At 40.0% G+C, this 25,837-nt stretch overlaps 2 protein-coding genes across 6 annotated transcripts in view; both read right to left on the bottom strand.

Moving 5' to 3' along the window:
• The window catches only part of rerea (arginine-glutamic acid dipeptide (RE) repeats a), a 129,047-nt gene extending 125,259 nt beyond the window's left edge, over positions 1-3,788 (bottom strand). For 3 of the 4 annotated variants that reach the window (XM_087834322.1, XM_087834327.1, XM_087834325.1), the window contains exon 1: positions 3,430-3,787. The gene's annotated coding sequence lies outside the window, so the exon portion shown is untranslated. Of the gene's footprint in view, positions 1-3,429 lie in introns of all 4 variants that reach the window. The other variant, XM_087834328.1, reaches the window with a different exon arrangement.
• A 2,876-nt stretch (positions 3,789-6,664) lies between these two features.
• eno1a (enolase 1a, (alpha)) lies at positions 6,665-15,436 on the bottom strand. Of its 2 annotated transcripts, none has more exons than XM_006785546.3 (12): positions 15,297-15,436; positions 13,185-13,279; positions 10,493-10,588; positions 9,965-10,023; positions 9,528-9,597; positions 9,093-9,226; positions 8,724-8,946; positions 8,155-8,352; positions 7,622-7,823; positions 7,433-7,541; positions 7,274-7,332; positions 6,665-7,182 (listed from the first exon to the last, which is right to left on the bottom strand). In XM_006785546.3, exons 2-12 carry the CDS (start codon positions 13,267-13,269, stop codon positions 7,119-7,121), a joined length of 1,299 nt encoding a protein of 432 aa, XP_006785609.2. In that variant the 5' UTR covers positions 13,270-13,279; positions 15,297-15,436; the 3' UTR covers positions 6,665-7,118. The 2 variants fall into 2 exon arrangements, with proteins under 2 accessions (XP_006785609.2, XP_006785610.2); XM_006785547.3 differs by lacking the exon at positions 9,965-10,023 and adding an exon at positions 10,314-10,372 and having other exon boundaries at positions 15,297-15,422.
• Between the last annotated feature and the right edge of the window lie 10,401 nt (positions 15,437-25,837).

Here is a 25,837-nt window from a genome sequence, read left to right as displayed (position 1 = left end):
AAAGCAGATTTGATCACATCAAATACCACCAGCAGTATGTAGCAAGACAGCTCACAATTGTTAACACGAGCGGCGCTTGCTGATACCATCTCCTTGGCACAATTGTGGAGCTGCAGAGGCCTGAATCAAACAAAGATGAGATATGATGCGGCGTGCTTGGATCTCCTCTTATGAGAGGTGAAGGGAAGCTGTCAGGGAACACAAAACAACATCCTGCATCTTGCCTCCTCTGACTTGCTGGCAGAAGCCAGGAGGAGGAAGAAGAATAAGAGGAGGAGGAGGAAAGGGGAGTGTGCTTGCCTCATTTCTGCCAGTGTGCCCTGTGCGTGTCAGTCCAATATCTTAAAACAACACATGCAAGGCTTTGCTACAGCCAATTACCCAGCTCTTGGCACGGGAACTGAAAAACATCTTCGGAGAACAATAAAGAGAGCTTGGCTTGTTGCGCGTGCTGTCAGTAAGTGCTGACAGATTGTTATTTTTAATGAATATACAGCACTTGAATGGCCCATCAAGCGGTCTTTGAGCGAACATTGCTCCTTTGTTCAGAGCATTAATTTTCTATGTAACAACCAGATATCTTGCAAAGAAACTGATATCAAGCACTGTAAAAGTAAAAAGCTAAATCAGTTTATCCACTCGCCTTCTTTGTCCACTGCATCCTCTTAATGCTGCTTCAAGTGTGCACAGTCATTAGAATATAAATACAAGGCAATGCACTCGCTTGATTACAAATGTCACGTAGATGCTTGATTACACATCATTTCCTGTGCCGGCTCTTTAAAAGAAGACATTTCGCTGCTTACCAACCTCTCTCGCCAGCATAATCAAATACTGTATATGAAACCCTTGAGCAGAACGGCCTCGAACAAAACAATAAATCAGCCTAATCGCCCCTCGTTGAAACGCAACCCCAACCTTTCTGAATGTGAAATACACGATAGCCACATATGGACGACAGCTTCAAATGGCGTCAAGCACGGCAGAAACAAACCTCCAGCACTGACAATAAAGTGGCTGCGAGACAAGACTTGGGAGAATCCTCCTTTATGGGGATTCACGAAGATACGACAAAGTAGAGGACAACGGCGAGATGCCGTTTGAGCGCGGCATGTAAACACTGAATTGCAGCGCATGTGTATTGAAAGATCATCCAACAAAAGAGGCGTCAGAGCACAGTGAAACGGGCTTTTCCTCAGCGTTGCCTGGCCTTTGCCACACATTATTCGCAGGAAGCTGCCATTACTCAAACGCGTATTAGTCATTAAAGGAAAATAGCAGGGTTATTACACTTCTCTTATCATTACTCTGCTGGCACTGCTGCTGCTGCTACTACAGCCACACAGCTAGATTAACATTCGATGGACGGGGTGTGTCATTGGATAGGTGACTCCAAGTAATTTTACCCACTGCTGCTCCTGAGATCCCACTCAAATTGAAACACTATAAAACACCCTGACCACTTAGCAGCTCTGCGAGTAGCATGACAGAAAGAATCAAAAAAGGAACAGCACAAATCTTCTGCCTTCTGCTACTCTGAATTGTTCTCTTGGTCGGACCTAAAACATATTGTTTTAGAAAAACCATAAACCAAACATTAAGGTGCTTTTCAGCCAAAGCGGCGCTGAGGTACTAATCAACATATAGCCTCTAATGGCAGACCTCTGTACCCTAGCCTAGCAAGTTTACAGGCTAAGTGGTAGTTAAAGAAAATCACAAACCACTAAGCTACTGGCAGCAGGAAAAGCCAACAAAACATCAGATGGGAATATGCAAGATGTAAGGATTAGCAAAATCCCAGTTTTCCCCCCCCCCTTTTTTCCCTAAAGACATGACCAACAATAATCTTCAGTCTTTAAGTAATGCTCTATAGACACAAAACATTTCTGGCCACATAGCTGTATCTGAGATTGCTTTATTGCTAAATTCTCTGTTTATAACAAACACACAAAGTTTGTCTGACCTCTATGTTCAGTGTCACGTCACTATCAGGAGACTTGAACAAGCTGCAATGACTGGATAGATGTGGTGGCAGCAAAGTCACAAAACCTATCCAGACCAAGCTTTTTAAAACCATTAAACTTAACGTGGTGCTGGGCGTGTTTTACAGTGCATCGCTATCAGGATATCAGATCATTTATTGATGATTTCCCTATGCCCAGCCTAACACTGTGCCACTCTGACAAGTGAGGAAACGCAGGTTTTGTCCTTAAATTAATTTAGACTCTTTCAGTGGACTGAAAATAGCGTAGCATTTACAGAGCAAACGAAATTTTCACACTCCTTTGATCATTTACTATAGTGCGCTCTCTTCGTGCATTGTGAAGCCCTCAATTGTTCAGGGCTGTGTAGTCAGTGAGGTAAAAGAGTCAAGTATGAGTCACAAGCACTCAATAAAAATAAAAACACACTTTCCTGCTGGTTCTTCTCTTTTAAAGTTAGAGGTAGTAAAATGTGCATGGACTGCATAATATTTGGAAACTCTTGCCTTTCAAGGAGGAATTATGCAACATATTTGTGGCCAAACACTACTCGTTTGTTTACTATTTTCAAACTTGCAATTCATCTTAACTTTGGTTTAACGCTGCAAAAAACAAAATGCCCCCTGATTAAAAAAAAAAAAGAAAAAGTATGACCTCTCCAAACACCAAGAAACCTTCACCTGATGTAGTCTCTTAAATGCTTTCAACTTTCTCAGGAGAAAGTGAAGTCTTAAACCCACTTCTGGCTGTTGTATGTGTTGACAAATATCTTCAGTGTAGATTACATCTTTCATTTTCTCACAGCAGCACGAATGTGCTCTCATCCGGTGTTTAAAACCAGGCCAGACCACACTCCTAAATAACCACGAACTGCGATCTAGATAACAATAATTGAGCACAAGTCAAAACACACAAAAGACAGCTAGTTAGCTTCGCTGGCTAACGTTTCCAAGGGCTAGTGACAATAGCTGAATGGCTAAGACTATTCCCTGGAAAAGACATAGCACACTGGGTATTTCAAAACAGGGAAAAGCAAGCTATGGGGTACTGCGATGTTATCTGTGCTGTCATACCACAAAGTGTTTAATAAATTAAAGTCGTGTTGTGTGTACTGGACGAGGTCTGTAATAACCGGTGCCAACGAGCTGTTTGTATCCAGACATTACTCTGCTCCTAGCTGGCATTCCCAATCAGTGCTAGTCACTGGCGCTAGCCGCTAATGTTAGTTCATAGTAACCAGCAACACCAACAGCAAGGGGCAACCAAGTCTATCAGCTAACTAGCTAGCTAATGCTAATAGGCAAATTAGCCAAATAGCTAACAAGCGATGATGTACGTTAACAGTCCAACGTTTACATACTCTTCCGTTAATTTGTGTCATTTCTCCCTCGTTTGCTGATGAACGTTAAATGCAAAAAGACTGCTGATTGCAGCTCACAACACTTACCTTAAAGAGCTTGATCTACAACATCTGTGATTTGTTTGATGAGAGACTGCAACAACAAACAATAGCAGCAGCAGCAGCAGCAACAGCAGCAGGGGCAATTAGCCAACGTTAGTTAGCCAAGTGTCGCCACTACAGAGAGTAGTACAACAGCTGCAGTGCCACCTGTATATCGTTTGTTATATAGCTATAACCGAGAGAACCACGTTTGGTATAACGCTGTCATAAATGATGGACTTCAGAATAAAGAGAGAGTAATCGTTGCCGGGATGCTCAGACTAGTGTATGTGAGAGGCACTCAGCATGACAGCATCCTTCTTCATCTTGGGGTGAGAACAGTTGGGGGGTTCTCAAAGTTCAACCGGTAAAATATCGTCACCCACTGGCCAAAACTGGAAACATCCAGCGACACTGGGAGTCCTCTGGATGTCTATTCTGTAGCAACACTTGGTCCATCTTCATCCTTTAGCTCAGAAAATTAGCATAGAATTCAAATGGGGAAAAATTCATTTACGGTTAAATATTTTAAGTGTTACATTATAAAGCATATTGTAAATAAAAACAGAAATGGAAGACTACAATTTGGTAGTTACTATATCAGTACAAAATGCTGACAGACCATTTATTTGCACATACTTTTTGCTTGAACTGATAAACAGCTTGATACTATGCTGCATAAGAATCAAATATAATATATATAATAATGACTTTTTTGTGTATTGTATAGATATAAACCTAGTGTACATACACAAAATAAAATAAAATAGAATAGAAAATAGAATAGAATACAATGTTTGTCTGTCACTGTTATAGTGTTTTTAAACATCTCACTTAAGCAACAATAGTAAGGTTTCGCAATAGAATAGAATAGTACAGAATGGTCTGGATACTGGAAAATACTCTACTTTTATGTTTCGTTATTGCCAGTGAAATTGTGAAACAATAAGAAAGTATACAAAGCAGCTATATACTTTTATAGAACGGTTACATTAGATTCTGTTTTTATTTATGAAGGAAAACTGTAGAATAATAACAAAATTCAATAGCAGCAATATGGAAAAAACTATAAAACTGCTTAAGAATAGAATAGAATAGAATAGAATAGAATAGAATAGAATAAAAAGATTACTATTTTGTTGTTACAAAGGAAATTGTGAAAGAAATAAAAAAGTAACTAGAGATATTCATAGAATAGCATCAGTAGAAGACGTTCTTATTACAATTATATAATAGAATAGCTCTTTAGACACTTTAATCATAACAGAGTAACTATATACATTTATAGAATAGGAGAAGTTTTTACTAGAATTGTTTATTATTAGAGTACAGTAGAATATTAACAGTGAAACTGTGGATTACAATACAAGAGGACAAAATAGAATAGAATACCTCTTTCAACACTTCAATATACACAAAGAGCTGTGGAATAATAACAGAGTAAATATTTGTAGTTATTGAATAGCTGCACTATAAGAAGTTTTTATTATAATAATTATTTAGCATAGAATAGAATAGAATATTATACTGCTGTTGACACTTTAATAAGCAGTAAAGGCTATGAAACAGAGTAGAGTAGAGCAGAACACATCTTGTATTACTTGAATTTAGGGTAATAACTATGGAATGCAACAGAATAGAATATCTCGTTAGACCCTATAACATACAGTAAGGACTTTAGAATAGCAGATTAACTATATGCATTTATAGAAAAGCTGCACTAGGATAATTTTTTTGGTCATTATGTTTTAGATTGGAATAGACTAGAATAGAATAGAATAGAATAGAAGATGTGATCATATGCAACACTAATTCTAGAGTACATTAAAGGTAAAAAAGAGACACATAACTCTTCAAGTGAGATGAGCACAAAATTAACACAGTTTAATCCCATAGATTCGCGCATTATGTATTTGGATTATTTAGTTTGGATTTATTTAGTTTCGTTTAATTCATGTCGGGTAGAGTTAACAGTTATCCGTCCTGTGCATTTAATGCTCATTAGTTTTACTGTTAAGTTCAGCTACATCTGAAGCCACAAGTTTGTTTAATTTTGTTAAAGTTTTGCTTTTTGAATATAAAACAGTTTTTTCTTTCCTAAATAAATGTGATGCTACAAAACTTTAATTTATTAGGGGTTATTGTCGTTTGAATGAAAATTACTAAGTTGATTTATTTTGAAATTGGAATTAACACGGAGCCATTTTTGTTTAATTGGCTTAACACTGTTTAATTTTTCAACTTTTCATGTGCTCACGTTTGAATTTAATTGAGTGCCAAGACTCTACCTTTTGGGATCTATTCAGCAGTCATAATATGTATATTATATAAACATATCCGAAACATGCCCAGAAGTTTTGAGGAAGTCCAACAAAACCAACTTTCAGAATTTATTTATGATGAAGCGACAACATTTAGATGTCCCTCAGAACCTCGCTTTCCCTCTTTACCCACACCAGCTCCTATTTTTAAAAAGCATAGTCAGAAAGGTGCACCGTTTCATCTGAACACTAGAGGGAGCAGGTCTAAAGGAAAACATTGGGTATAATTCACGCTGTAATATCGCTTTACAGTCTCCCACATTTACTTTCTTAGAGGATTAACTTTGTGTGAAAAACATTTATTTAAGGTTAAGTGTGAGAATGATTAAACTTACGCAATTCTTGCCAAGTGGTTCAGCTGACAGAGTCTGCAATGTGTGACAGGTAGCTCTTTGTATCAGTGATTTGTAATACATCTCCTTGGTGACACCTAAACAATGGAAGCAGGTTCAGAAAGGGCTCACACAAAGTAAATTGGTGTGGCACAAACCCAGCTGGCAATCCCCTGCGGTACCATACCCCTGGTGAAAAGAGTCTCATTTATCTTGGCAAGGCTCAGTAGAGAAAGAGGCTGCTTCGAGCTTCTGGATTCTTTTACCCAGGGGCCAACAAATGGCGCCCAACAGCTCTGGGCTCATATTTCGCCTTCTTGGTGGCTTTCAGATTACGCCACATACACCACATAGGTAGGAGCAGTTATGGAGCACAAGCCGTTTACTGTAGATACTCTGACTTTCTTTGAAGGAAAGTTATGAATTATTAATGAACTGTTACAGTGACCATCATTATGAGATGCAGTAAGCAAAAAGTGGCAACAATTTCACAACTGTTTCAGGGAGTTTTCTTGCCATTGTGCATTTAGTGTGTGTTAATAATTTCATAATAAAGCATTTAAGTGAAACAAAATTAAAACTTCAGAATAACTTTTCAAACTATATTATTTATTACACGTTTCTGCAGACTTGTACATCAACACAAGACCTCGTCAGATGCGACACATTGCACATACAACAGTCTTACCAATGCTTCGAACAGAGCCTCACTAATGTTACAGTAGCTCATTTACTCAGTAGAGGACCAAATTCACTACAACTCACGAAAAGCTGAACAAAAATCTCTCACACAGTTACACAGACGAAAACACAAGGACCAACACTATTCAGGAACTAAAGCAGAGATTGATGATGAGCTGAACTGTGACTTCACTAGGACGTGCTGTCCTCTCCCTACGCCACAGACTTGGACCTTAGATGTCAGTGGTGTTTCTCTCCATCTTCTCTTTAACAGGGTAGGCAACCTAGCGTGGCGTATACTGTATGTGTGAGGATTATATATGAGCAATGAACACACAGAGGCCCAAGGAGGAAGACCAGCTCAGATGGGGTGTCTGAAGTTCTGGCCAGCAAAACGGGCCTTGTCGCCAAGCTCCTCTTCAATCCTAAAAGACAGTGATCATGGTTGGTTAAAGTGGACTTCCATGTAACTGTAAAACAACAACGGTAATGTGCATGTTTTTAGAAGGGACTCACCTGAGGATCTGGTTGTACTTGGCCAAACGCTCAGATCGGCAAGGTGCACCCGTCTTGATCTGGGAAGGAATAAAGACACATAAGAGCAAGTCTGTAACATGCAAGCCACTACCTGACTAAGTGTAAAGTCAGCTTTAAAACAACAAGATATAGTTTTACCTGTCCAGTGCAGAGACCAACCACAAGGTCAGCGATGAAGGTGTCCTCTGTCTCTCCAGAGCGGTGGCTGACCATCACACCCCAGCCATTGGTCTGGGCCATCTTGCAGCTAAAAGAGAAGACCCAATAAGCCAGCTAATACTTTTATGTAAATGAGTGGGATTGTGTTGCAGTGCTGTGGACACTCACGCCTGCAGAGACTCTGTGACGGAGCCGATCTGGTTGACTTTAAGCAGCAGGCAGTTGCAGGCTTTGTCAGACACAGCCTTGGAGATGCGTTTGGGGTTGGTAACGGTGAGATCGTCACCCACAACCTGGATGCTGGTACTGGCTGTGAATTTGGTCCATGCCTCCCAGTCATCCTGGTCAAAAGGGTCCTCAATGGACACCACTGTTAGGATAGGAATTAATGATTCAGTCAATAAAAGGCTAATAATTAAATTGGTTATTCTCTTTGTTGGCCACTAGGTGGCAGCAGAAACAAGTTTGTAACTGCTCCACTTTTAACGACAGTGTACAATGAGTTTTGCAGATGCATGGCATGTATGATTCTCTGTATAGACATGCAGAGCATATCTATACATCATTCATGTGCAACAACTATGGATAGAGTTGCAACAGGGCATTATGATCTGATGAGGATTCAAATGTCATGGAGCAGTACTCACTGAATATTTAAAACAAAACACACAACGACAAAAAAGTATCTATTTAAAACTCACCGGGGTAATCTTTGACGAAGCTCCTGTATAGGTCAGCCAGCTTGTCGGAGGAGATGTAGCGGTTAGGGTCATCGGGAGACTTGAAGTCCAGATCATACTTGCCGCCCTTGTAGAACTCAGAAGCAGCTACATCCATGCCAATGACGATCTTATCGGAGTAGCCGGCCTTAGCGATGGCATGTTTCAGCAGCTCTAGAGCTGATAAAACAACATACAGTGAAAGGGTGACTGCATTTGTCGACAATTAAATCAAAGTTATCATTCTGAAAAATGAGTCACCACTGAAAGCTCTGCACCACTAGGACAGCTGCCATATCAGCACATTGACCTGACACTGGAGGCTCAGGCTAGCAGTACTGAGTTGAGACCTTAATTTAGAAACCATATGTCAACTTCAGCAGTGACATAAGTGAAGATACTTTCCTGGAAGCTCTAAGAATTCAATGCTTTCAAGACACACCCTTTAGGACTATTCAAAGTGTACAGTAATAACTTCTGACTCTAAATGTTTGCAAAGATAACCATTTACTCTGTGTGAAATGGCTGTTATAGCTGATTATTTCTCTAACCTTCTTTGTTCTCAAGGATGTTGGGGGCGAAGCCACCCTCATCTCCTACATTGGTGGCATCCTTTCCGTACTTCTCCTTGATGACATTCTTCAGGTTGTGGTAGACCTCAGCACCAATACGCATGGCCTCCTTGAAGCTGCTAGCACCAACGGGCAGGATCATGAACTCCTGCATAGCCAGCTTGTTGCCTGCATGGGAGCCACCATTGATGACATTGAAAGCCTGAAAGGAAGCAGAGAGGACCAGCTTTTAGCCTAATGCAATCATGGATGAATACGATGACCCTTTGAATTAGATATTAATGGTCTATGAGGCCTATTGATCAATAAAGTCTAAAAAGCCTTGGATAATTGTGCTATGACGCTCACAGGAACTGGGAGAATGACTTCAGGATTGCCAGCCAGGTCAGCAATGTGGCGGTAGAGGGGAACGCCCTTCTCTGCAGCACCAGCCTTGCACACAGCCAGGGAGACGCCCAGGATGGCATTAGCACCAAACTTAGCTGCAGGATAGTAAAAACAAATAATTCACAATATAATATATACTGTCAAGACATAGCTTGTGATGTTCTCCATTGTTTGTGTTTGAGGTTTAGTCACTGTTTAATTAAAATCTCCAAACACTATATATGCAATTCCATACTGAAAACTTTCAGGAGGTTACAAACAAATAACCATCGCTGGAGCAGAAATACGGTTTAAAATGGTCCTATGCACTGCCCAGTATTTACCAAAAATATCTTTAAATGTTTTTATTTATACATGTGTCCTCACAAAATATTGTAAAGCACACTGGTATCTTACACTTGTTTTCAGTGCCATCCATGTCCAGCATCAGCTTGTCGATCTTCTCCTGCTCCAGAACGTTCACATTCTGGATTAAACACAACATGACAGGTTTAGTTGGACTGGGTGGGGAAAGAGGCTGAACTTAAACTGGTTTATTTCTAAATCAATGGTTCATTAGATCTACAAAGATGTTAGAGTAATCAAACCATGTCAGTTATTTTACTGTAGTCCTGCTAGTATAGACGGGTTTATAGATGCTTTGGGTATATCGTGAGGTTAATGTAAAATTCAGTCACAACAAACTGTTCAGTGCATACAGTTATGCATTTCCCAGTTACTGCTACCAATAACACACTTTTGTGTTTTCATTTACTGCTGCATTTCTAACTTCTTAACACAATTCATTTGACACTAGAACACAGTTATATTAGTCAAACAATAAATGGTCCTACCTTGCTAACCAGTGCAGGTGCAATAGTTTTATTGATATGGTCAACTGCTTTTGAGACACCTGCAAGGAACAAGCAGACCATGACTGACTCAGACAGAAGAAGACCATGCAGAGCAGGCGAGACAGATGATCACAGAGCATCCAATTGTGTGAGACAGTGTGTGAGCAATTAGTGGTAAAATGTAATTTACCCAGTGATTATTTTGCTCTTTTATTTTTTCTTTATTCTTAGATCTGTGATCATCTGCTTGTGCCCGACAAGGTTAGTTTCCAAAAGCCAAACTCATTTTTCATGCTGTTGTGCACGGCAATATGTAAAGAGTCACTCCGTTACTCCACACTTTATTTACCTGGTTACATAATGCAGGGGCCAAAAAATCATTTATATATTTAACTGCTCTTTTGACTCCTAACAGGAGGGAGAGAGATGTAGGAATCAGAAATGAAGTAGTAAAAGATGAGGAGCGAGAGAGCAGAATGTAAAGTGGAAATGGCACAAAAGATTGTAAAATAAATAGAGATGTCTTACCTTTGCCCATGTAGCGTGTTTTATCATTGTCACGGAGCTCCAGAGCCTCATAGATGCCTGTGGAGGCACCGCTGGGAACTGCAGCCCTGAAGAGACCTTGGAGACACAGAGGAGATTTCAATTTGTTACTTCAAAGTGCTATTTCACGTCACAGATATTCAACAAAAGATTGCCTGGACTTTGACATATGCTGAAATCTGATTTCACCATGTAAGAGATTACCATTATACCATACTTCCTGACTTTGGGTTTGTGCTTTCTACATGCTGTCTTCACAAAGAGGAACATTTGTTTGTTAGGACAACAAGTGCAGAGGAGGGGCTACTTGGTACACAAGGGACAGCAGTGAGTATCAGCTAAAGGTGTCTCCTGCTCCAAAATGAAATAAACCATGTTGGGAGGAAGTTGTAACGGCTGTGCTGCAAAATCTGTGATGTAACAGGCAAAGCCAGATGGCCAACTGAGCATGTGCAGTGCATCTGTGGGATGATAGCAAGCCACACCCATATATAAGAGGATAGCCATTTCAGATTCACCCAAGTGATTGGAAATTGGAGCCGAGCAAAAAAAAATCTATTCAGCTTGCTCGGTGAAGCGGCAATGATGGTGTGAGTCTGAGGGGATTTAGGGCTTAGCACAAGAGGACACAGCCACTGTCAAGGCAGTGAGTTCAAGCTTAACGAATCATCTGCATCAAGACATCACCTGGATGCTTTTGGGGAATGCTGCCAAATATCCAAGTCACATTATTAACAGCTTTCTGGCTGAACACAATAAAAAGGAGAGCCGTAGAGAAAAGCAATGAATCAGCAAATCTTCAAGTACCTACAGTAAAAGTGAATTCCTTTTTTTGTGTGCCAACAGCCCATCACGCAGATGGCATGATGGGCAACAAGCATAGTGGGTTATCTAATATGCCTGTGAAGCTGGTTACATAATAGTGCAAAAACACATCTCAGTTACTATGACCGACATACTCTGGGTGCAGCACGCTCGCTTTGGTCTGTGCAGTTAATGATGTCAAAACAAGTCTGGTGGACTTAAAAGGGCCCAAGAAGAATAAGGGTGCTATTTACAGTAAACTGGAGCACGTAGCAACCATCCAAAACTAATGAAGAGACGGAAGGGCAGCAGAAGAGGGCAGACAATCTATTCAAACCAGTGCATTCAAGGCAGCGTAGCCGGCTTCACACGTTTCCGTGTCAATGACCATTCAGGTTGCTTCGTTAAAATTCTCAGGACATTTCACTGGGTTGAGCTGTTCCTTTATCTGAGCTCTTATAACAGAATAGCTTGCCAAAAAAAACTTCAAACCCTTGGCAGGCCATTTAGTTAGTTAAAATAAAATTGATCTCAACCTCCAGCATACGTGTGAACTGGGACGTGAACTGTAGATTTAATTTCCCTGACACCTTTACTTTACATAAAACGAAGATTCAACTCAACTCGCTGGTTTGCCAGAAGCACCTACTGTATGAGCTACAACTGCTCCCAAACAGGAACCGTTACAGTAACAGAGCGCTGCAGAGGCAGTGTGACATTACAGGAGCTATTTTCACACATCCCTCATCTGATCTGATCCAGCGAGGGCCACTCTGAAGACGGCAACAGTGTAGGTTACAGAGTTGCTGGTCTGACTGCCTAAATACACACGTTAGCAGACAATAATTTAATGTGCAGGTTATACACGATTTCAAATTACCTGTTAAACACAAAAAGAAAGTGGGTGTATGAGTCCCCCTTTTACGTCACCGGACTTCCTGAAAGGATTACTCATAAAATGTGGTCCATCAAGAGGCTACAAAGCCGGCCTAGACTGTGAGGCCCTCTCCACCATGCTTTAACCTCCTAAAACCTGAACTCTTCCACGGCATGCATTTTTTATTTCTCTTTGATATTTGGGCATATTGGGGCCCGATGAATGTAAAAACAAAGAATTACCAGATTTTTTTTTTTACATTATTTTAGCTTTTATGAAAAATAAGAGCCACATATGAGGATATTTGTTTAAACTTTTGATAGAACAGTATAATGTCCTCGTAAGTGGATATCAGGCCCTTGTAGAGCAAAATTGAGTATTTTGGTCTAAATAACCCAAAATGTGATGTCCACATATGTGGACGCCAGGTTCTAGGAGGTTAAAGCTGGAATAAGGATTTTGTATTGGGTGTTCATCGTTCTTTAACTCCTAACGTGATATTTTTGCCCAAAAGTTCAACTGCTGTCTTATGTGCCAACAGAAGATTGTGCCAGAAGGGTTGTGAAACATGCAGGTATGCTTTTGCAATCGTCAGATGTAGTAAAGTTTTTAGCAGGTTGGAGAGATTTTTACAGATTTTGTACGCCTTTATTCATAAGGTGGGGGCACTACTACAAGCCCCACTCAGTCTCCTTTCCTTACTTGGAACAGTTGTTAGGAAAACGTTTTGCTTACTTTTTCCAGCATAGCCTACGAGTCAGTACTCATACTATAATATAGACATGACAAGTGCAGCTGTTTGCATGTGGTTCACAGCCAAAGGCTTCACAATGTCTTGCATTTAACTGTAGATGCACTTAGGTTGTGAGCCGTGCCACCACTGACTAGAAGATCAGGTTTTACAAGCTGCAAGGTATAAAGACCTTTCTCTTCTTAAGCCTTTAATTCATATAAAAGGAGTCCAAGAAAGCATGTAGTTTATCCATACAGTACCTTTCTTAGTGTAAAGATCAACTTCCACAGTGGGGTTGCCACGGGAGTCAAAAATCTCACGAGCGTGGATCTTCAGGATAGACATGATTCTGGATCTGCAGAAGAAACAAATGTAAGAGGGATTAGCGTAGGACTCCTTCACAGGCCAAGCAGACGGGCCCCTTTAGAGTTTCTACTTACGAATTAAAGCGTTGAGTAGAGAGGTGGCAATAAATTTGGGATACACGGCGACACACTCACAATAACAAGTAAGTAATCTGAAGATGGATTTCAGAGAAAACAGCAATAAATCGTCTCGATGGTTCTCTAATTAAGTATATGGCTGTGCAGACCACCCAAACTGATGTGTACTGGCTGCGAGGGCAGAGGAAATAGCAGACAGGCGTGGCTACTGCAGTAGAGGAAAATCTGTATAGGTTCATTTAGTTTACTTATTACATCAGACTATAAAACAGCATTGCAAAATGTTTGCAAAAAAAAATCCCTGTACGTGACAATAAGAGAGTGACCTAGCAGAAAACCTATTTGACTTCTTTTTGTTTCTTTTGTTTTCACTGCAATGATATTACAGGCACGAGATGTGGTCTAATCTCATGGAACCTTTTATTATCTCCTAAAATTTCAGGAGCAGAGGTCAGAGAAGGTTTTAAGAGAGACTGTTTGCCCATGATGCCTGCAGCACTATTGATTTACATTGGTTTTATCCAACGTGCCCCAATTCCAATTATTGCCTTGCACATCTGCACATACTGAGTGCCTGAATGAACTCCCGAGTTCAGCCTGGAAAGCTGTGTCAGAGTGCAGAAACAATGGAAAATCCTCTGTCCCCAGAGATCTGTGTGGAAATTTACCAGAGGTGACAGTGATGAAGCACAATTGCATACGCCTACAAAAAATCATTTATATAACTTCTGGGGACCTTTTAACTACCCAAATTAAAGATTTATGCCATTTTAAATAGGCATGTCACTGGTAAGATTCCCTGTGTTTTACCAGCATGTTAGTTTTTTTTCTTCAAAGGTTAATATTTCTCAAGTTACACAAAAAGCTATCAACTGGATAATCCATCAATTATCATCCATCCTCATGCAGACTAAATACCCTTTGGCTTCTTGACAGCTAGTCATATATAAAGTATATTTGAGATGACTTCATACATTTTAGCCTTGTTGGGGCAAATAACTAATCATCATATTTGTAGCTACCGAAAATTCTGCAATATATTAAGCAGTGGATGCCACGTGAATAGCTAATATTTGTTAATCTTGCTGTTTTTTGGTGCACGGTCATTGCAAACTCCGGGAGCGAACATGTAAGCTGAGAGTATAATGGCACCTGGAGACAAATGAATAATTAAGGATTGAAACTTGATGTGTATTGCAAGCCTCGTACATATACACTAGTCTGAAACCTGTGCAACAAAGTGACAAGAAGTCATTACTGGTTATTCAAATTGGGAAAAAAAACTTTTAAAGCTGCATCAGTAATCTTACAGAAATTACTCAAATTGACTTGAAGGGGGAAAATGAGACATTAAAGGTCGTGTAATCCTGCTACACACGGTAATTTTCCTTTACTCGGTGGACACACCTCCAGTCTGCTGCAAGCAACTGGTAGCTTACCCACAGCCTCAGCCAGCGTAGAATGCTTGAAGTGGCGCACGTTTGAGGTTATCAGGCAAAAACACCCCTAAAAGTGATTCTTTAATAACAAACAGCAAACACAGGCTGCGGGAAGCAGGGCTTGCAACATGACGCCCTGTTCCCCCACACATCGCAGCTCTAAATGGACAGACATCTCGCCAGCTGACGGCAGTGGTTTAAAAATAGACAGTGGGCTACAAACTGCTCCAGCCTGTGAGCCACCGAGCCATCAATGGGGTTTAATGAGTGGGCATATAAATGAGAAATAAGCGCCCGAAGTGTAAGCTAACACAAGGACAAGACTTCGAGGATGTCAAGGATGAAGACCACTCTTTCGACTATGATATGAAAACTAAAAAACTTTATATTAATATACGCTGTCATTAGAATAGACCCTTTAAATCACGAACATCATTATAATGGCTTAATAGTATGAATAAAAAGCCAAAAAAAGATTGAAATGAGTTACCTTTCCGGCCTAACTCTGTGCAAGGACGAAGCTGTCTCTCTCTGGTGCGGGCAGGCAGAGAAGGCGCTCGTGACGCTTCGGGTTGGATGATAAGCGAATGGAATCAGGAAGAAACTGAGAAACGGCGCAACGCCATTGGCTGGAGCTCACTCACGAGTGCAGACGGTTGCGAGAGGCGACGCACGTTCACCACCGTCAGGAGGCAGACCTTGTAAATGAAGAGGATGCGGATTTGTTTTAAAACCTCAGCATCACCTTAATAAAATCAGCATGTAGACAGTCAACGATAAAGTGTGCGTTTCTAATAGAGATGTCTATTGGGAAATTTATTTTTTATTTGATTATTTTTTTGCGAGGATGAAAGAGTCGGTTTGCAATGCGGAAAGATGACGCAGAGATGAGTACGTGCAGAAAAGCAGGCAGGGATCTCCGGTGGGGTGTTTCGCTGCTGGACACGTCACTTACGGTCACATTTCCTGGCAACGACTTTTCCCCATTCCCACAAGGATTTCATAAATGAATGGCAAATTTGGGGCGCATGCATTTTACACAAGACCCAGCCCACAGTGAGCCATCGTGCGGGTTACAGAGACTGCAGCAGGCACCTCAGAATAGAAATGATAATTCACCATCAGGGCTGAAAGTCTTCTTACTTAACTATATAGAAATCTTTGTGATTTTATTAGTCCTGGCACTGAGTTAGAAGGTGTAAACTTGGATGTCCACAGTATACATTTAAAAGATTGGCTGCACTAGTTATCAATATCAAGACTGCAGTAATGAATCAAGGCATGGATGAGTGAGTACCGGGTTTCCCCCACACGTCTGTGCTGTGACTCCTCGTCATTTCACGACGTGGGTTCATGCAGCTGCGCAGTGGAGGGAATGCAGCACCCATGACAGATCAGAGCGTGATGGTGAGAGCCTGCTGCAGTGACCTTGAGACTGTCAGTGTGGCACTCATGTGCAAGTGCGCCATCTGCTGCTCAGATACTGAACAGCAGATATTTTCAGTTGTGAATGACATTTATTTACGTTAGATGGGAGGAAATTGTATCCAAGAACACTCCAATTTCTAAAATAAAAAAAGTCTTAAGCTAGCCTTTATTTAAAAAAACAAGAAAACATTTTACTTCCAAGCAGCCAGTAATTTTTTAAAAGAAGTCTTGAGCAGTAGTTTTCCAGTCTTCCAGAAGGCATTTACATTTTTTCCTTTGGACATTGGCTGCTTTTTTAAATTCATTTTCAGACCCGCTCTTGCACCTTATCATTTCAGATTAGTATTTTTTGTTTGTTTGCTAAGTCAATTAACACTAACCCATCATTCAAGCATAAAAAGGTACCTAAACCATGTTGTTCACCTAACTTATCCAGTACTGTGTTTATATAACACATGTGAGGAGATGTGTGGAGATACAGAAATTCTTTTATTGCTGCCATATAACCTGCATCATCATAATTACATTAATAACATTCTTTACAGCATTATTCCATTTCATAATATTTCTCACAGTATTGATATTGCATTAAAGTTGTTTATTGAAGATGTTCATTTAAGGATCCTTCCATTAGGTTAACTTTTATTACAGGTACGGCCGGAAGTATTTCATACACATTTTTTTTTTCAAAGATTTATTTATTGCTTTTCCAACAACATTTTAACCAACAGGAAGAAAGTTCAAATAAAATAGAGGAGAAAATTAATAAAAAATAAATAAATTTGAGTGTATAATAGTAATGTATGTACATCGCATATGAATAGTGTTATGGAAACACATAGATATAGTTATACATACTCTCCCATGTAGATCATTCAGATATTATTACAGGAAAAAAAAAAAATACGTATATAGATAAATAAAACAAAACAAAACAAACCCCCCCCCCCCCCCAAAAAAAAAAAAGTAAAAAAAAAAACAAAAACAAAAAAAACACAAGCAAAAAAACCCACAAAAAAACCAAAAAACAAAATAAACAAAAAAACCAAAACAAGGGTTAACAGATAGTGCTCCAGAAAAAAACAAGTATAACATAGTGAGACATTAGGTTTAAGTGCATTATTCCAGGGCTTCGGGCTGAAGTTTAGTCCAAGGGTGTCAAGTTAGTTAGAGAGGCATTATTCCATTTAATAATATTTCTCACAGTATTGATATTGCATTAAAGTTGATTATTGAAGATGTTCATTTAAGGATCCTTCCATTATGTTAACTTTTATTACAGGTACGGCCAGAAGTATTTCATACACATTGCATAGTATTTGTGCTCATTCAGAGTTGTTGCTTAGTCTACAGAGGGTCTTAAGCTTTGTGAAGTGCGATGTCTTCACAATCTATTGTGTTAAAGACTAGAGCATAGAAGGATAACTGCAATACATGCTTACAATACACATATAATCTAGAAATGTGCCAGGCCTGAGGCCTTAACTCATTTAGCTTCTAACTGCATTTTAGTCTACTTGGTAACAGATGACCGGAGTCAACAACCAGCCCTCAGAGACCCTGAAGGCTTGAAGTTATTGCCTTGTTTGGAAGGTGTTATAGAAATGAGAAGTTCTAGGTCTGTTTATAGCCATCTAAGATGTACCATTTACTGTAACTAACCAAGATCCCAAGATAACGCAGACTGCGTTATCTTGGGAGAAGTGGCTAGAAGCGGCTAACACTTCTTCTAACAAAAAAGTGTTAGAAGAAAAAAAAACAAAAAAGTGTTAGCCAAAAAAACATAGCTTATCTCAGCATGGCTTGCAGACAACTGAGTATGAAAAACATCTGGGAGTCATGTCATCAAGAACTGACACAGGACCTCAGGGATTCATGACCCTTCAATTGATCCATCTACTGTTCACTGAAGCCTCATCAGAAACGGTCTCAGTGGAAGGGTGACTGTCAAGAAGCCGTTCTTATGGAAGTCAAGCAAGGCTGAGGTGTGCCAAATTACACAAGAACTGGGCTAAAAAATCAGTAGCAACAGGTCTTATAGTGAGATGAATCAAATCTGTTCTCAATATATACCAAGAAAGTCAGGAGAGACGTACAGCAGTGAATGTCTGCAACCACCTGTAAAACAAGGTGGATGTCTTGTCATGTAGTGTTGGGGATTTTGTCAAAATTGGTAGAATTATGAAGACAGACAGTTATTGTGCATTTATGAGCCACCGTGCAATACCATCTGGAAAGCATTAGATCTGCAACAGCTTAATTTTTTCAGCATGAGAATGATCCCAAGCATGCAGTAAAAGCATACCATTATAGAAATACACACAATGGAAGTCTATAATTTATGGATAGGCCTCCCCCAGAGCTGGACCTCAACATTATTAGAGCAGTGTGGGATCATCTAAAGGAAGCCAAAAACCAAAGAAGAGCTTTGGATGTGCTTCAAGAAGTCTGGAGAAATATTCCCGAAGACTGCTTAAAGTCAAGTCAAGTAGAGTTTTATTGTCAACCCAACACTATACACTCAAGTATACAATGGGACGAAATATCGTCCTCCTGGATCAGAGGTGCAAACTGAAAAAATAAAAATAAAAATTACATATATACAACTATAAAGAAATAAGATAAATTAAGAATAAGTACAACAGTATTGTGCCTGAATAGAAGGAGGAGTGTTATCTAGTCCAAGAAGTGTCTGGAGAAGAGAGTCCAGTGTGGAGGAGGGCAGCATGGTGTTCAGGAGCCGGACTGCTTGGGGGGAAAAAACTATTGCACAATCTCACCGACCAGCTCCTGATGCTGGAGTGTCATCTCCCGGATGGAAGAGCAATAAACAGTTGGAGGGAGGGGTGATGTCAGCCATGATGCTATTGGCTTTACGAATGCAGTGTGAGGTGTAGATATCCTGTAGACTAGAGAGCTGCCAATAATGTGCTCAGCGGTCCCCACAAACCCGTGGAGGGCTCTGTGGTCGACGTATGGCAGTTTCCATACCAGACTGTGAAGCAGCTGGTTAGGATGCTCTCTATGGAGCCTCTGTAGCAGGTGTTAAGGATGGGTTTGTGGAAGCGCACCTTCTTCAGTCATCTCAGGAAGTGCAGTCGCTGGAAGAAATGACAAGAAACCTTGCCTAAGAGAGCTTCTATGTTGCATAGTAAAGGTGGTCACACCAAATATTGACTTTCAAGCTATTTAGAATTGTGTTTTTGCCTTACGTATTGTATTTGTATGTGTGCTTGTGTGTGTCTTAATTAACTGCTGCACATATTTCCATTTTCCAATATGAAGAAATGATAGTGGGTCAAGACTTTTGCACAGCACTATAGGTGTTTCGGTGAAAGCACCGGTAACAGTTCAAAGGTCATTAGTTTTCCTCATTTATCAGAAAATGCTCAAACTGTGAAACAAGACTTCTGTATACACTGATCCCTGAGAGGATAATTATGGGCACAATAATTCTTGAAAATGATTCAGCCATGACTTTTCTTTAAGTCCAGAGGTGACTCATTAGTGTTTGGACAGACAGGTTGTGATATTCTCCCTCGCTGACTGTTTCACTTCCTGTTTCCTTTTAGCTCTTCAATTCCTCAGAACTACTCAGCGGCTACTCAGTCCATCAACTTTGTTTAAAATCAACAGTAAAACCCAGAAACTCAAATTTTCTTCTTTAATAATAAATGGTGTATAACCTAGGCATCGGTAACAGGTGTATTATTAGCATTTAGTTACAATTAAGTTCCTCAGAAAGGTTGATTTGTAATAGTTTTGTAACAATTGCAGCTTTTAGTTTATATTTGGTCATCAGGCCACAGTTTCAGTCTTAAAAGGGGAAGATGTGGGATTTTAGTGTGTGAAATGTGAAATGAGAGTAAGGTCTGTTTATTTGCTTCCTGCCAAGAGTTAGATGACTTTGCCCTTTTATGGGGATGTGGCGGACTATTTCTCGATTGGGCGCAGCATCTCTGCCTGTTGGTGGCATCTTGCATATATATGTCACAGAGGCTTCCTGTCCTCTCTCCTGCCATCTACCTGTGAAAAGGTGGGAGGAAGCTGCACTGCCACTCTCTAGAGCTGCGCCTGGCAGTGAGGAAGCGTGATAAGCGAACTGATGCTTTTGATCGTGTTTCTGCATGCCCGTTTTAAATGTTTTCCCACAGCCTAAGCCCAGGCTCTCTACACTGTGAGGATAGTTCGCTGAAGAATGAGTAAGAAGCTCACGAAGCATGATAGGTCTTTTGCTATTGTACTAAACCAGCTCTCTTGTACATTTGGCTCTATTTTGTTTCCTGTGAGTTTTTTCATCCTCTGACTCCAAGAAATCCCAAGTAAAGAGGTGACCTCTGCAGTGACGTAGAATATCCACAGCTATGAGGAGAGTGAGATCTGTGTGCACGTCAGCAGTTTAGTGTCTTCCAGACACACAATTAAAACAGTGTTTGTCAAACCACAGACTTGGCTAGAACAGTGGTGTCAAACATAAGACCCGAGGGCCAGAATCTGCCTGACAAAGACGCCAATCCAGCCCAGTGCAGAGCTTTGGAAAATAAGAAGGAGGGCATAAACTTTTTTTTTTTTTAACTTGTAATTGCATTTGAATAGATTTTGAAGCTTCTCCGACTCATAAAGACCTTCGATTATGGTCATTCATACTACACCAAAGTAATTAATTAACAGATAAATAATTAAATGACAGAAAATTTCCTGTTGTCTTTTGTTTTCTTACCCTTTGTTTTCTACACTAAAACAATCAGATGTTTTCTGCGAATTAACTGATACTTTCTCTTTTTCTGTATATTTAAATATTTATTTTTTACAATTTGAATCAATCAATTTCCTTTGGGGCCAACCTTCGGGATCAATAAAGTTTTATTGAATTGAATTAAATTGAATGCTGACACATTTCTTTCATTTACCACAGCATCATTTATTTATCATGTAGAAAAACGAAGAAGTGTCCTTCTTTTTCTTATATTCAAATACGTCAGGGAATTAATGTGTAGCTAAACTTCTTCACGCTGACAGAAAAGGACTTTCACCAGTCTGACAGTCTGAGTTTGACATCTCAGGGTTAGAGGAAGGCACCTTCAGTTTTGCCACTGCTGAGCTGACCTAAATGAATTTGCTCAAGTGGAGCTGACTCAGACTGTGGTTGTACTGGGCAGCTTCCAGGTATGAGCGAGTGGATCTGTGTGAGCAGGGTTTTACTGGGGAAGAGCCTTCATGCTCAGTGGAGCCTGGCTCAAAATGTTAAATAAAGACTTGACGCCTTCGTTCTTCCTATACCGTGTTATTTCCTTGTGCAAAGGCCTGTTGATTCTTTCTACCGTGTTATTTCTATTTGCACAGCTGCCCCATTAGCAAATATGTTTTCACATAACTATCTCATACTCATTCAACTGTGTGGTTTCAAGTAGCTTAACTTCCCCTCTTATCTGAGTTTGCATTTCTGTTTTGTTGTTTTTTATCTGACAGGCCGGTGTCTAAAAGGAATCCTCATTTTATTACCATTCTTCAAGAGAATAAAAACGGTGATCATTTATTAATTTGCACAACTCAAATCAAATATTTTGCACGTCTTCACCTGCGCTACCTTGTTACATGTGAAGCAGTATGGCATGCCGGGTATTTTCTTGTCAAACACCTTCTTTAAGATGATTATGTAATCTGAAAATGCGGTTAAAATTTTAACGGCAGAACAAGACACAGACCATTCTCTGCACACGTATTTTACAACAATGTATGTGTGAGCTGAAACCACAAATACAGAGACAAAGTAAAGTAAGTAAGTAAGTAAAACTTTACTTATATAGCACCTTTCAAGATAAAAATCACAAAGTGCTTCACAGAAGCTAAAACGTAAAAATAAAAAGCAATAAAAAGTTTAAAAATATGAGTTTTTAGCTGTTTTTTAAAAGCGACCACTGAGTCCACAGATCTCAGGCTCAAAGGGAGAGAGATCCACAATCTGGGGGCCACAGTCACAAAAGCTTTGTCGCCTTTTGTTTTCAGCTTCGTGTGTTGGACAGCAAGCAAGCCCTGGTCACATGACCTCAGGGACCTGCTGGGAATGTATGGATGTAAAAGTTCACTTATATATGTTGGTGCTTGTCCATGCAGAGCCCTAAAAGTCAAGGTCAAAACCTTAAACTGGATTCTGAATTTAACGGGGAGCCAGTGCAGCTGAATCAGCAGGGGTGTGACATGGGAAAACTTGGAGGACTTGGTCAGAAGCTTTGCAGCAGCGTTCTGAACAACCTGCAGATGCTCCAAAGAGGCTTTACATAAACAAGTAAACAATAGTCCAGACGAGATGAAACAAATGCATGAATGACAATTTCTAATTCGGAGCGCGATACAATGGGACTCAGCTTAGCAATGTTTCTCAAGTGATAAAAACAGGAGCGAACCAAAGATTTTACATGGGCATCCAAAGTCAGAGCTGAGTCGATACTAACACCAAGGCTCCTGATAGACGGTTTTGCAAATGTAGAAAGTGAAGTAAAGATGCAAAAAAGAAGAAGTCACAAGAATTAAAAGATAAAAATGAACATTTAACATTAACATACTCCTATATCATACACAAAGGGTAGCATGTGGCCTAGCTCACTGCTGAACCGTCAAACAGCTGTTTCAACAGCATTAGAGAGAAATTAAGTACTCCTGATGCATGTAAAAAAGAAAGTACACCCTCTTTTAATTCTAAGGTTTGACATATCAGGACATAATGAAAATACAGTCTGGTCCTTACCAGGTTCTAAACCTGGTTAAATAAAATCTCCATGATGTGTTTCACTGTGTCATTATTGATTTAACAAAACCTAGTTTAGAAAAATAGCCATGGGAATAACTAAACGGTAAATGGACCAGTACTTCTACCTCAGTTTGAGCATTCAAAGCAACTTCTACTACAAATCTAATTCACCTAATCACACATGCATTCATACAGTGCTTTTGTATATACCTAAGCATTTTTATCTAACATTCACATGCAGATGGATGCACTGGGTGCAAACTTAAGTTCGGCAGCATGTCTGAAGATGCTTCAACACATGGACAGGAGGAACCAGGGAGGAACCAAGAACTGATGCACTGATCTTTTGATTAGTAGACACACTGCCTCAGCTTATATGAGACACCTTTCCTGGTTCCATAGGAATTTAGAGGGTAAGCAGCCAGGTGCAGCCATTGTGAGCATCTCTGTGAAAGCAGAAGTGTTGGAAGTTTGCAGGTCTGAAGCATTCAGGTGTTTGTTAACACAATACCAACAAAGACAACAATAGTGACTTTAGAGAAGCAATTTTTGCTTCCCATTTGCTTCAAGGGTTATAAGGGCATCATTCAACAGCCAGAATGTTTATTCATAAGTGGAAAACATTCAAGACAGAGGAAGTCCTCATGAATTCACCCCAAGGTTAGACCGTGGTCAGACGAACTAGCAAAAAACACATAAAGAGCTACATTTCAGACTTTACAGGCTTCTGTTAGCATTTTAAATGTTAAAGTTCATGACTATTGGAAAGAGACAAGTATGGCTTGTTTGGAAGGGTTCTCAGGAGGAAGCCTCTTCTCTCTAAAAGAGCATGACAGCATGGCTTAGGTTGGCAAAACTGAAACAAATCTGAACAAACCACAGGGCTTGTGGAACAATGTCCTGTGGAGAGACGAGGCTGAGGTGAAAGATGTTTGGCCGCAGTGCACAGCACCAGATTTGGAGAAAAGCAAACACAGAATATCACAACCCCCCTTACAGCAGCTGTCACGGAGGTGACGTTAAACTCCCGTGTATATCTATAACTATAATTTTTCAAGAAATGTGACTGTCTATCTGAGACCTACAGCTCGGCTGAAATTGGGTCATACAACAGGACAATGATCCCAAGCACAGCAGCAAAGTGACAACAGAATGACTGAAAAAAATATTCAGGTTGCTGCAATGACATAGTCAAAGTCCAGACCTCAACCCGATTGAAATGCTGTGGTGGGACTTTAAGAGAGCTGTGCATAAACGAATGTCTGCAAACTTTGATGAACTGAATGAACGCTGTGAAGATGAGAGAACAAATTTCCTCCACAGCAATGTGAGAGGCTGATAAAGTCACACAGAAAATGTATTGCAGCTAAAGTGTTTCTGCAAGCTACTGAATCGTTTTTTAACACTGCTTCTGCATTATGGTTTCATTTTTTTTTAAATAAATAATGAAAAGGTGGAATACATCATATGTTGTTGTTCATATAAACAGCTTTAGGACCCTGAGTCATCTGTAAGGACAAGATGATTTAAAAAAAAAGTATTGATATGTACAGTAAAACCTTTTTCACGTGACTGTATACACAATAAAGTCAAAGTTAGTGGTTACAACTAACCAGCAGGTCCTCAGGTTTGTAACCTAACGGCGGGCTTGTCAGGAGAGTCTGAAAACAGGAAGGAATATGCGTATGTGAAATGTCAAGTGCACAAAGATGCCTGCAGTTTTATCCCATATTTAAATAATTATACCCAGAATAAATGTGACTTTGAAGCTTTTTGCTTCTTCACTCCCTCCATGTACAGATTGTTTACAGCCGAATTCTTCATGTCACCCTCTCCACATGTAAGCTTTAAATGACCAGCTTGCTCTGGACATCATTACATCATTAGACTCCAGTACCGTAACAACTATTATTTACCTCAAGGCAATGATAAACCTAGTGATTTACTGCGGCAGAGGACAGCTTTGCTTCATTTCTGAGCCTTGGCGTGTTTAAGTACAGACCTGAGGGGCTTCGTATCTGTGGTTTTGTAATGATCTCAGTGTTTGTCTGAGTAGAAACCTCCCCAGCTACTTCACCTGTAAAGGTCAATTCCGTTTCCTCAACTATCTTTTATCAGCCTTTGGGTGTTGGTAGTCAAACACTGGAAACAACTGGTATTAATCAAGTGCAGGCCGCAAAGAGGCTGCGGACTGCAGTCCAGAGAGGAAGGATATGCCTGGAACAATGAAAGTCTTAAATCAAGGTGAGTCCTTTGATCACTTTGTAGTTTAATCAGGTCTTGGCACACACGTACAAACACACAGATTTACCAGTGCAGAGATCTGTATCATTCTGAGGTCTCTTTTTCATCAGTTTTACTTCTCCGTTCTTAACTTACATCACCTTATACTTTGATTTTAACCTTGTTTTGTTCGACAGGTCAAACCCTGACTGTTTAAGAAGATCAATGGCAGCATTAGCTTAGAATAAAGACTGAAAACAAGGATAAACAGCTGCCCTGTCTCTGTCTAAAGATAACACAATACATCATTTGTTTTTTGTGTTTTATCCATACAGGAAGCAAAGTTTAAATAAAAGAAAAAAACCAACTGAAGCTGAAGTTTTGCAGGCCTATCATGTGCATGAATCTTCTCTTCACAGGGATAGAGACTTTCTGTGATCGCTGCACCATTTTACGACTCAAGGGAAGACTCTGTCTGGACAATAGAAAGGTCTGTACACCCTTAGTTCTGCGTAGATTAAAAAAAAATCCTAAACAAATATTAAGTAATATTTTAAATCTGAGCTACACAGAATCACATATAAAGGTAAGATAAGCCCTCCCAGTAATGCTGAAAGAAAACGAGCAAATCC

Source organism: Neolamprologus brichardi, chromosome 20 (assembly GCF_056152115.1).
Source record: "Neolamprologus brichardi isolate AB-2024 chromosome 20, ASM5615211v1, whole genome shotgun sequence".
Classification (NCBI taxonomy): Eukaryota; Metazoa; Chordata; class Actinopteri; order Cichliformes; family Cichlidae; genus Neolamprologus; species Neolamprologus brichardi.
Note: the sequence above shows the minus strand (reverse complement) of the source record. Positions and strands in the feature narration are given on the sequence as shown.

Coding starts and splice junctions, on each gene's coding strand:
- eno1a (XM_006785546.3), bottom strand. CDS start 13,269: ATGTCTATCCTGAAGATCCACGCTCGTGAGATTTTTGACTCCCGTGGC. Junction 10,589..13,184: donor TGATCTTTACACTAAGAAAG/GTACTGTATGGA, acceptor TGTGTCTCCAAG/GTCTCTTCAGGGCTGCAGTT. Junction 7,824..8,154: donor CTTCGTCAAAGATTACCCCG/GTGAGTTTTAAA, acceptor CTATCCTAACAG/TGGTGTCCATTGAGGACCCT.